This window comes from Ciona intestinalis, unplaced genomic scaffold (genome assembly GCF_000224145.3).
Source record: "Ciona intestinalis unplaced genomic scaffold, KH HT000542.1, whole genome shotgun sequence".
NCBI classification, from domain to species: Eukaryota; Metazoa; Chordata; class Ascidiacea; order Phlebobranchia; family Cionidae; genus Ciona; species Ciona intestinalis.
This window is the reverse complement of record NW_004190863.1, coordinates 84,979-97,014: the sequence shown is the minus strand read 5'-3', so window position 1 is coordinate 97,014 and position 12,036 is coordinate 84,979. Positions and strand designations below refer to the sequence as shown.

The following is a 12,036-nucleotide window of genomic DNA, read 5'->3' as shown; positions in this document are numbered from 1 at the left end:
GCTCTCTTTTCTCTCACACTTCATTGTGATGATGTTCCCATGGCTGGTGTTAATGTGCCTTATGCTGGACAAAGGTGAGTTTTTCTTTTTATTGGTGTGAGTGTTCAAAATGGTCAATTTTGTGGGGGTTTGTTGGGTTAAAAACTAAGTTTTTACCAGTTAAAACATCATGTTTACAAAAATCTCATCTTTTCTTTTGGGGGGTTGGGTTAAAAAATAGAATGTTATTGTTTAATTGTGTTGTTCATATACGGTACACGAAAGGATCAGGTTGTTGTAGCTGTTAACTATTGGAGTAAAACAATAATGAAACATCAAGAAAATGGTTTGTTTTGATGAATTTTGGCCATTTATTATTCATTTATACCACAAAGAAAGTATTGACTTGGCAAAAACAGGTGTTCCTCTTATTGGGTATTAGCAGTAATGGATAAGTGCCGGATATTGTGGGCCAACTAATTCATGTCTCTGGTTTCACAGCTTAATAATCTGCCTTTCTGCAAATTAACAATTTAAAAAAAATATTTATATTTTAAAATTGCTTATTTTAAACTATTACTTCAGCATATTGTCACATAAAACTAAATTGCAGGTAGTTTGTATAACAATATATAGTAGGCTGGGGAAAGATAGGACATCTTTAGCACATAATTACAAATATCCTGATCATGTTTTAAACAACAATTTACAACGGTCTTTCAAAGGCGTGAGGATGCAGTTCTGTATTTTTTTTATGTTCTTTATTTGCTACAAAATGGGACAAGAAAATAGAATGAAAATGTTTCCCATTTCCCCCCACCCTACTATACTAAAAAAACTTCAAATTTGCTAAAACAGTTTTAATTTTACGACAGTAAAATTTTAGGACAGTTTCCTCTTGAAAATGTTTGTATTTATAGAACATAAACTATTCATGAAAACCATGTTATTTCTTATTTGATATTCAATATGAAAAACAACAGCAGATGTTTCTTTTTTGTATGCTATACTGTATGTACTGTTTCCTAATTAACTATCTTAATTGAAGATAAACTTTTTACATTTTTTTTCAAATTGCATGTCTTTCCCCCACCCTACTATACTAAAAAAAATAAAATGCTTATTTTTTGTGGGTGTTGGGTTAATTTGTTTTAATAACAACTCAGTCTTATCCCTTATTTTTATTTCTAGCATGTTTTAACGAGGGTTTCAATGCCCTTTTCATTGTTTTTTCAATATTTTGATCTTCAATATCATTTTAAAAAAGATAAAAAAAAATTGTAAAATATGAACATTTATGAGCAGTGGCAAAGCCAAAAAAAATTCCTGGGATTCAAAAAATAGTTTTTCATTAGAGTTTTTTAAAAGGGGTTCACGACTTCTGAACCCCCTGGCTGCGTCACAGTTCATGAGAGTATCTCTATATAGCGCACACTACATTTATTCAACTACGCTATCCAATTACAGTTGAAACCTTATGCAACAAAATATTTATCTGCTCAGTTTTATCATCACACCACTGTCATGTAGTTTCCGTTTCCCTCAAAAAACAATTAAACGTAGATAAATTATTAAATTCCATCCCCACAGCAGTGATGCCCCACTACAACCTCAGCTGCCGGTTCACCCTTGCAACGAGAACTGCAGTTGTAAAATCAACTCCTTTGCCCCCGTGTGCGGGTTTGATGGGGTGACATATTACTCTTCGTGTTTTGCCGGCTGCAAACTGCATGTCGCATCAAACGGTGAAAAGGTGGGTGAAATTACCTTCTATCTGACAGAAATCAATAAAATTCTTGTTGAAATTGAATGAGACAGATGGCGTTTCTGAGATACATTAATTATTTAAACTTTTCAGATATTCTCCAACTGCACCTGTATTCCCCCAATGCAGAAGAACAATAATTCCAATCATGTCATAACAGGTTGGGATAAATAATGCAGAGTTTTTCTGTGGACTTTAAATATATATACTTTCATCAGCAAAGGTGTTAATTTGAACAACTGATTATTAATTGACCCATTATATTGGTATGCAAATGTACTGCATGGTATAGAGTTCTGTTATTTCTGCTACCAGGCATAATATAAATAATTTTTCAATGACACATCTGGTACTAAAAAAACAACAAGACTTCGTAATAACTCAGTAGAACACGCAAGCGAAAACTAAAAGTAGTCTGTTTGCCGTTTTTCATTCATTTATTTATTTTAAATATATATATGTATATATATATATATATTTGATAAAAAAAATTATGAAAAAAAAAATAGATAACTTTTTTATTTATAACTTGTACAGAAGGAAAGGCATACCCTGGCAAGTGCTTTAAGATCTGCTGGTGGCAAAATCTCATTTTAGTTGGTTTGTTCTTTGTGATTGGAACAACGTTTATGTGCGCTGTTCCTGGAGTTGACCTGTCGTTGCGGTATTTAATGTTATGATCTTTATTTTGTACTTTATCAGACTTCTTGAATATCTTACTATCTTCTTTGAAGTGAAAAATCAACTGAATTGTATTATACTATAATATACTCAAAAACAAACTGTATGTCACTTTATTTTACAAAGTTGCTCATGAATGGACTTTTACTTATCTTTAACTAAAAACTACTCACAAACCAACTGTATTTCAAAAATTTTTTACTCAAAATGAACAAACTATATATCATTTTTATGTATTTCACTAATTTTCCACCAAAAATATCTATAAACTATTTTTTTCATTTCTTCCAGTTGTTTCCCCCAACACCTGCGTTCCCTCGCTGTTGGTGTTCAGTGGATTCTGATTCGAACCTTGGGTACAATACCCGGCCCCATTATATTTGGTGCCATGATTGACAGCACTTGCCAAATCTGGAATAAGCGGGATTTATGTGCAGAGGGTCTAGGTTCATGTGTGATGTATAAAAACCAAGAGCTTTCTTTCAGTCTTTTAATTCTCTCCGTTATTTACAAGGTAAGTTTAAAAAAGTTTGTTTTTTTAAATTTTGGTGGGTGTTTTTTTTTTACTTTCGCAACCCATTAGAGACCATTGGGTTGGAGCAATATCTGTGAGTTTTGCCCAAGAACGCACACTCCTTTTGTCAAAATAAGCGCCTATCCATTAAACCAGGCCAAACTTTTTTATAAAAAAAACTTTTAACAGGGTGCGAGCATCTTGTTTTTTGGTCTTGCCCTCTTGTCTTACAAACCAGCTCGTCTGGTTGCGACAGAATCATCTCCAAGTCACCACAGAGTTACAGAGTCGCCTATGTAACTTACTTTGTCCTGCCAGCAAAAAGTTCATGAGTTGTAATAACCCAAACATGTTGTGTAAGTTTGTATTTCCTTATATATTGCACTCATTCTTACCACAAAAGCTATTCCTACGCAAAGAGAATTGAAAGGTAATGAACATGTTTCACTTCTGCTTCATCCGCTTGTCAACACATTACAGTTAGTGCAATATTTTCCTATGGAAACTGAAGGGTGTTTCTTACATTTATCCGAATAGAAGACGTGCTGTGTACTCCATATATAACATGAAGCTTGGGTTCGCCAGTAAATTGCACTTTCATTTAAAGATACACAATTTCTGGGAATAGGCTGCAATTTCTATTCATCTGTGTCTTACTGAAGCAACAAGCAAAACATATTAGTTACTTCTAGACTAGGTGCAGAATCAGGTGCCTTCTTTTTTGTTACTCTTTGAAGTCTGATTTCAACACGTAGCATCCAGGTTTTTTGTTAATTGATTAGTAAGTTGTTCTGTATTGGGTGTTTTGTTCTGTATGTTGTACTTTTATCACACTTTAATAGGCCCCTAAAAATACCTATATGTCTTGGCTTTGTTAAGTTATCTCTACACAAGTTAAACGGTTATTTCATCCTGTGTTATTTTTTTACTTTTGTGTTAATAAAAAAATTGTCATGCTTCAAGATTGTGTGTATGGATTTGGTTTGTTTTCAATAAAGTTTGACCTTCACCATTTGGGCTCTTATGGGTGTTATTTTCTCATTAAAAGCCACCTACAAGTTACCACAGCTGGTGGTTGTTTTTTTGCTTTAGATTTGTTTCCTTTTTTTATGTATGACTGATAATTTAAACAATCCACTGGGTTGGTGAAATAGCTATTAAGTGTCTTTTGTCCAAGAACACCCACAACCATAACTTCTAAGTTAGGGGCAGGCAAGTTCACCACTGCCATAGTACCAGCAACTAGTAAGTGACACAAAAAAAGTTTATGATAAAAAATACATGTGACTAACAAAACACGAGTCGGGGCATTAAATGTTTTTATCTCTTTTTTTGGCATTAAATTTTCTTATCTCTTTTTTTCAAGAGTTTGAGCGTGAAATGTTGGTGTTAAATCACTCAAAACTACCCTTTTCTCACGAGAGACCTCAAAATATTTAGGGTTAAATCATTTAAAACTTCTTTTATTCAAAACTACTGCTTTCTTCTAACACAAAACACAACACTAGTTAAACCTGAATTGTTAAACCACATGACTATGTATTGGCGAAGTGTTAAACGGTTACTTGTGAAGTGCTTGAAAACTATGTAAGCGCAGGACGATCACAAAGACTAATTAATTGAACATCAACAATATGTCAAAAGAAATCATATTTACAGAATCAGTACGAACTACAAACAGATAATTTACATAAAAATAACAAAACAAGGTTTTGTATTATGGAACCATTTCTGATAAAAACAAATAAATGATAGAATAGCGTCTGTTATTTGCCACAAATTTAATACATGTGAAAATCACACATTTGCTGCATGTGAAAATGGAAGTGGTGTTTTTGGCAGTTGGTAAAATACTAAATATTCTGATAATTTCCTCAACCAACAGCAGGGTTGATAATGCTAGGAATAATTGCACGCTGGAAGTAAAATTATTTTCTTAGATTTTAGAATAACAAACAGTGAACAAAAGTTGGAGGCACATAAACTTTTTACATTTTTCTTCCTTCAAAGGCTCTGTGTAACTGATGGGCTGTGAAAAATAAATATTTTGTAGAGATTTGTTACAGGTAGTTGTTATTAGCAGCACTATATCGAAATCTTTGAAAAAGTAAGAAACTGATTTTGTTCGTGCAGCAGCTGTTGTTTTTTAATTGCCGCTTATTATCTCAGTTTTCAATTTTTGTCTAAATCCCAGGTCTTACACAGTGTGTCCTGCCATTCGACATCACCCATATAGAATACGATCATTTTGGTTTAAAATTCAATTTTACCACACCCACAGATCTTACGTTTGTAAAAACTGGTTTCGAAAATGACGTGTGGCAAAACTTCTTTGATTTTCTCCAGTACTTTGCATTGTTCTATATTGGATGAGTTGATATTCCATACTTGGACGAGGTCGTCATTCTTTCGAATGCTTACACTTAGACCAATAATGTCATCACCTGGCAATAAACAAGATCATAAAATATGATTTTTGTTTTGGAGTTAAATAGGCTAGATTTGTAGAACAGGAACTTGGGCAATCATGGCTGAATTTGGATAATAACTAATTACTTTACACTTTTGTTGCAGTTTTATTTGACCATCACCCAATCGGTAACCGAGCTGGAAAAAAAGAGGGGAAAAATTTTACTCTCAACAATTTCATAACCCCAATTTTACAGCTAAAGTAAAATATTTTCAAATGCAAAAAAATGTTAGTAGATTATAAATTGATGTAGCTGGAAAAAAAGTGAGGGAAAAACTTTACTGTCAACAATTTCACAACCCAATTTTACAGCTAAGTAAAACATTTTCAAATGCAAACAATGTTAATAGATTATAAAATGCCATGTACAACAAACATTTTAAAGTGCAGAATAACTTACCTTTATTAACATAACCAGTAAACTGTTCACCAATACAACTCAGTAGCAGTTCATTCCACACATTGTCCTGCAAAGTAAAAATTAAATTAATTTAAACTCGCAAACTACTAAGTTTTTCATTTTTAATATGATTCCGCAAGCATTCAAAGCCATTGAAAAAATGCTGTATTCGTTCAACACCAATTTTTAATACTGATAAACAGTGACCGCCTTTGCCATGCACTATTTTTGACTCTGAGAATAGGGTCAAGTAATACTATAACAGAACAAAAAATGATGCATTGGACAAAAAAGATGTTTTTCACAATATCATGGCAAACTATATAACAGCTTACAGTAACAGATTTGTGGCATCTAAGCTTCCACATTCCACCATTAGCATTCACCTCATCTTCCCTGAAAAAAAAAAAAAATTATATTTGAAATGTTTTAAAACTTGTATATAACATAACATAATTTCTATTCATCTCCTTATAAATAATGAAAAAATGAGAAGGGAATCAACAGCAAAACAAGTTGTTAAAACATGCTATGGATTAAAAGTGGGGGAAAGAGAGTGTCAGTTAAAAAGTGTGGCTGTTGTGCTCGTATTTAATTATTTTAACTGTAAATAAATTCTGTGAATCTAAACATGAGCTACTAGAGATATCTCAAGTAGGCCATGATCTAAAACACATTCCATTAAACTTTTTAGCACAGAAGCAAATCTGGTCATTTAAACAATTTTATTCCTTGGTTTTAAATGAGGAACTTAAAAGTTGGAGTTTGCCAGTAATAAAATACAACTTCAACTATCTAATCATATTTAAATGGTTTTTAAAAATACAATTTTTCGAATTTTAACTTTCAGAGTGTATTTAAATGCATTTTAAAGATGCAATTTCCCGAATCATGACACACAACATGTTTTCCTAACCTAAACACATACGCCAACTGATAACAACATAAACAGATGGTGATGAAATAGTGTCAGATTTCAACACCTGTTGAGTGCGTTCTTTTGAACTGTTTATAACAACAAAGAATATATTAAACCACTGAACCATTGTTTTACATGTACAATTTGTAGCATAGTCATACCAGTTTTTACAATGCAGAAATGCACAGACACTTTTTTTAAAGTGGCTGCCAATTTGTAGAATCCATTATGCATAATGACAGTACCGATAACAAGTTACCACTTATGCACCTTTAGGAGATTAGGTTATTATTTTTCTGTATGGTTTACACTTTCACAACCCATTAGTGGCCACTGAGTTGAAGCAATAAAAAAAATGTCAGCCCAAAAACTTGCCAACAATGCTAGAAAAAAGATTTAAAATTGGTGTATCCTGGTTTGATGCAATTTCTCCACGCACCATGCTAAATATATATTTGTTAAAATAATTGTAATGCTTTCACTCACCAAACTGGTCGAATGTTGTTTCTCATCAAGTGATAACTATACCTCGGTATCAGTCGGCTTGGTGGAGGTATATGGTTATACACACCCCAGAAACTCTGTAAATTTTTGTTAAAAGATTGGATAATTGGGTTAAATAATAGGTAGTAAAGATAAAGACGTACCTCAATGGTTGAAACTGTGTAAATTTTTCTCAAATTTGCTTCATACTCAGACGCAGTTAGATTCGGAACAGATCTAAATATTTGTAACTTATTTTTCTTTGTGGTAATGACAGTTATAACGTGGCTATTTTATACACTCGTGCCCGATTACGAGTTAGCACGTATGTAACTTTGTGGGTGATTATTTTGGGGGATTTATTCCATTTTTATGTATGGTTGACAATTTATACAACCCATAAGGGACCCCTGTGATCAGTTGCCGTTAAGTGTCTTGCACCAAGGACACATATGCATATCCTCTGGGCTGGTGGCAAGTGTTCTAACCACTTGGCGCAAATGAATGAATGTTACCAATTTATTTTCACATGGTAAGTAACTCAAAGTAAAAACATGCGTATAAAAATGCATGACAAATTTTATTTTACAAAATATTAGATTCTAAATACCTGTCCAACCAGAGAGTCCATGCTGAATTTAATGGAACTCCAGTTTTCTCTGTGTCTCCAAGATTTGAAATCGCTTTTCGCGACAACTTTGGAGATTCACCATTGACCATTGGCACAGGTGAAGAACTCCTATCACGACTTGCTTTATTGAACTTATTGCCAAATATATGTTCTACGTCCACACCACCAGCAAACAGAGCTTTGGCCATACTTAATGCACAGAACAAGTTGCACAACTGTTGAAAGGCATGAAAAATATCAACACAGATTCGGTACAGTAAACAAAAATATCAATTAAACCCGAATACAATAAATCATATGAGAATATTCATGCTAGACTATCGCATTACCAATTACCTACGTTCACATAATCACGTATTATACAGTATAAAGCTGCCATATATTTCGATTCAACTAGCGAAACGTGTACAAACGTCTTATTCTAAAAGCTATCATTATCGTGTGTTCCTTATATTAATTTCTAAAGAACTGTATCTGTGTTTCTTTGTTGTTTTCTCAATATTTGGCCCGATCAGCTTAACCAACATCGGGTATTTTTAATTTCCGCTAAGGAACTGAAAACCTGAAACCAAGTTTGTTGTTCTCATGAGAATGTTGTTCTTTTGTTTGGTCACGTGATCTGTAAGTTGGGAGAAATGGCCGGTGAGAATTCTGTAAATCTGCCCTCGACTTTCGCTGTTTTGGACAACAATTATTGACGCAAACAAAGTAATTAAACGATTTCTGTGACTGAGACTTAACTTTAAATGTGGTCACCAAATTACCAAGTAAAATTTGTTTGTAAAATAAATGGTAGCGCTAATTACAGTCCATATAAAAACATGTTTATATATACGAACTCTCAAACATTGAAGCTAATTAGAGCTGTAGTTTATTTTGAACCGAACAGCAATATTGGTACACCTATCATTTAAGGCACTCCATCGAAACTTTATCGAACGTTTAAGTTCGCCTATGTGCATTAATTTTCACACAGTATCTTTAATATCAACGGGAAAGTAGCAATAAAGCTTATTATGTAGTCACAAATACTGGTTTTAATGGTTGGTAAGCATAAAAAAATTTTGTGATAATAACATACTCGTTGTTCTATTAAAAATATCCGCAAAATGCCAAAACGACGTGGTATCTCAAAACCTAGAGCAATTCTTCTGGCCGGAGATGAAGAAAGAGATGAATTAGTACACGCCCTTCTTAGAGGTCTCGTGTCTGCTAAAATAAAACAAATCAAGTTTTCCCTTTTCTCCAATCTGCTGCAGCACCACATGAAACAAGGGACAATCCCTCCAATTCTTAAGTTAGATGCGAAACCGCCAGGGTTTGAAACACCAGAATACGACCGCATTTTGTCCCAGTGGAAGAACATGTTAAATGGAAGCTCTAAACGACTTTTGGTTGCACTGAAATGCTTATACGATGATGAGGTCGCTTTTAACGGGTGGCTGTCGTCTTCTTTAAAGCTACAGTGTGTCTATGCTATTACTAATCTTCTGGACTGCGATCGAGCGACAGCGAACAGTAAAGTTCAAGAATGCGTTAGACAAGCATTGACTACATCTCTAGATGAACTTACTCAAGTGTTTTATGATCAAACAAACAGGTAGTTTTGCTATAAGTCTCCTCAGAGTACTTTATTTTTAAAACCACAATTAAGTGAATTCCGGCGTCGTGGCGAAGTACACCTATAGTTCGCGTGCCTCTATAACCTAGACGTAATGGGTTCAAGGCTCGTCGCTGCTATTGTTGTGGGCGTATGTGTCCTTGGGCAAGACACTCAACGGCAATTGGTCAATCCCAGTGGTCAGTAATGATTTGTCCAAATTATCACCCATACAAAAAAAGGGTGAAATAAAAACACCCACAAAGTATAACACTCATGGTAACTCGTAAGCTCCACGAGGCGTATGCTGAACACCCATGTTAAAACGACTGTCGTTTTCCGGCCACGCGAGGATAAAACAAGTTACATTCATTCTTTTAATTTAGTATCAACAAATTTGATTTGCACAGAACTCATCGAGATAAAACTGAAAGATTCGAAAATAATATCGATTGTGAATGTGAAGAAACAAAGTATTTGAAGTTTGCCAATGAGGTTGCGGACGACATTAGATTGACCAAAACCAGTTCAACAACGTAATATTTTTATAGCGTAACTTAGGCTCATCAATATATTCTTAACAGCACATAATATCCTATATTTCGTAATTTAACAACGCTCTAGTAGAGGATACGGTTGGTTGCTTAGTAGGGTGGGGAAAGATGGGACACCTACTCATTCAATTTTCTCGTCCCATTTGGTAGTCAACAAAGAACATTCAAAGAAATATAAAATCGCATCCTCAACGAAAATATAAACCATCTTACCCCAATCAACTGTATTTTCTTTTCCTGTTACATTTTTTGTGACTCTTGTTTCAGAATAATGGAAAAAGTGATGGAACACTATGAAGCAAATCAAACCAATGATCTCGACCTACGGAGCATGAGGCAGAGCTTAGAAAATTTAAAAGCCGATCTCGGTTTTGCGTTTGAACCTTCTACCTCGAATCAAGACAGCTAGAAACTAAAAAAATCCACGCTGGGTTGTGCAAGCTTTGGGTGAAAATTGATTATTTGTTAAAATATGCCGCACAATAAAGGTTGCATCTCATGACTATTTAAATATCATCAGGAGTCATTGGAATATTATTTGTAGGGAATAAATGCACAACAATTGACACCTGTATCAGACTATCACCAATTAAGTGGGACCCATTGAAAGCCTATACACCTTATCACCATTGATCGGACTTGAAACGGTATTTTTAGTTAAACATCATAGACTTTAATATTAACTTTTAAATTAATTACTGCTTGATTATAGTTTGTTCAAATTCTCGAAAATAGACGTTTTTCAATGACGATATAAGGTTTATAACTAGTGTAAATGTACAAGTCATTAACGCATGCATCAGTTGTGCAAAGCATATTTAAACTTGTTCGTTACCAATCCTGTTACATCATAATTGTTCATGGGTAGGCTACACTATACATGTATAGTAGGGTGGGGGAAAATAGGACACTTAAGCACATTTTGCCCAATATTTTCAAATTCAAAATACATGACGATTTTTGTGGGATACCAAGAATTAGTACGATCATTGCTTTTTTAATTGACATTAATTCAAAAAAATATATTAAAACACACGAGGAGTTGTTTAGCGATTAGCACAACAAAAGCAGGTATTCACCTTTACAAATTCGAAAACACACAGGGTAAGACGGGACAGTTTAAAATAATTTTTAATTTAGATTATTCAGTGAATTTATTAATAGGAATACACGTAATTAACACGAAGTAACACTGCAGTACGCTTTGAAAATCTAGTTGAAACATTCATTTTTTTGCCCTATTGCTATAGTATATTTTTTTCTTGTCCTTTTCAAATTTTGACAAAACGTGAAAAAAATGAGAAAACATGAAAAAAAGGTTCGGCAAAATATAAAAAGAACTTTGACAAAACATAATAAAGAAATTGACAAAACAGGAAAAAACCATGATTTCTATGGGCATTGATTATGAGTCGTCAGAATGTTTTTAAAGGGGAATACCCTCGTTCCAAATATTAATTGTCGATTATTGAATGTGTCATGTGTGTGTTGTGATACCGGATGTACGTAGTCATTGCGTATACACACACAATACTTTTCTTTTACATCATAAACCGANACCACAAGGATACACTTAAAATTTAAATCATCGGGACTAAAATGCTTCGTCATTGCGTACCTGTTCACGGTCACGTACACGCAGACTATCAAGAGTTTTTAGCGGTGCTGTAGGGCGTAGCGCGTAGGCTATATATACTTTGTGACGTGCAAGATAGCTTATCATTTACCGTGTTGTATTTTGACAAGTTGCTTCTTCTACGAGTCCATTACATTAATAAAGTAATCTTTAGGACATACTTAATATGTGAACTTTGCTTTAGTTTAGCTAACATGCAGACAGTTACATGTGAGAGACGTGTGTTCCAGACGTTCCAGTGGTTATAATGTACCCGTTGTGTCTCGACTCCCAACGCATACTTTTTTCCAATTAGAACTTTAATATTTTTCATCAAAAACTTTATTTCTTTCTTTTTTGTCAATAATCGTGTTTTAACAACTGTTGTTTTATCGTTACTACCTATCTTTTCGCTTTTGTAAACT

The 12,036-nt window shown here is 33.8% G+C and overlaps 3 protein-coding genes and 1 non-coding gene across 5 annotated transcripts; 2 read left to right on the top strand and 2 right to left on the bottom strand.

The window, feature by feature from the left end:
• Positions 1 to 39: 39 nt before the first annotated feature.
• LOC101242397 (solute carrier organic anion transporter family member 4A1-like) lies at positions 40 to 3,239 on the top strand. The gene is made up of 6 exons (XM_026839637.1): positions 40 to 74; positions 1,570 to 1,732; positions 1,838 to 1,904; positions 2,282 to 2,408; positions 2,717 to 2,939; positions 3,129 to 3,239. Exons 1-6 carry the CDS (start codon positions 40 to 42, stop codon positions 3,237 to 3,239), a joined length of 726 nt encoding a protein of 241 aa, XP_026695438.1.
• A 1,211-nt stretch (positions 3,240 to 4,450) lies between these two features.
• On the bottom strand, positions 4,451 to 8,076 carry LOC100187540 (eukaryotic translation initiation factor 4E type 3). 2 transcript variants are annotated; one of them, XM_002122705.5, is made up of 7 exons: positions 7,822 to 8,075; positions 7,376 to 7,448; positions 7,215 to 7,309; positions 6,145 to 6,205; positions 5,810 to 5,876; positions 5,228 to 5,383; positions 4,451 to 4,968 (listed from the first exon to the last, which is right to left on the bottom strand). In XM_002122705.5, exons 1-7 carry the CDS (start codon positions 8,028 to 8,030, stop codon positions 4,928 to 4,930), a joined length of 702 nt encoding a protein of 233 aa, XP_002122741.1. In that variant the 5' UTR covers positions 8,031 to 8,075; the 3' UTR covers positions 4,451 to 4,927. The 2 variants fall into 2 exon arrangements, with proteins under 2 accessions (XP_002122741.1, XP_009859055.1); XM_009860753.3 differs by having other exon boundaries at positions 7,215 to 7,448; positions 7,822 to 8,076.
• mir4155 (microRNA 4155) lies at positions 6,031 to 6,085 on the bottom strand. The gene has a single exon (NR_034551.1). It is a non-coding gene; the product is annotated as a microRNA 4155 (primary transcript).
• An 853-nt stretch (positions 8,077 to 8,929) lies between the features above and the next one.
• Positions 8,930 to 10,495, top strand: LOC100177318. The gene is made up of 3 exons (XM_002122423.5): positions 8,930 to 9,442; positions 9,853 to 9,978; positions 10,264 to 10,495. The coding sequence occupies exons 1-3, from the start codon at positions 8,952 to 8,954 to the stop codon at positions 10,403 to 10,405; spliced, it is 759 nt and encodes a 252-aa protein (XP_002122459.1). The 5' UTR covers positions 8,930 to 8,951; the 3' UTR covers positions 10,406 to 10,495.
• Positions 10,496 to 12,036: the final 1,541 nt, after the last annotated feature.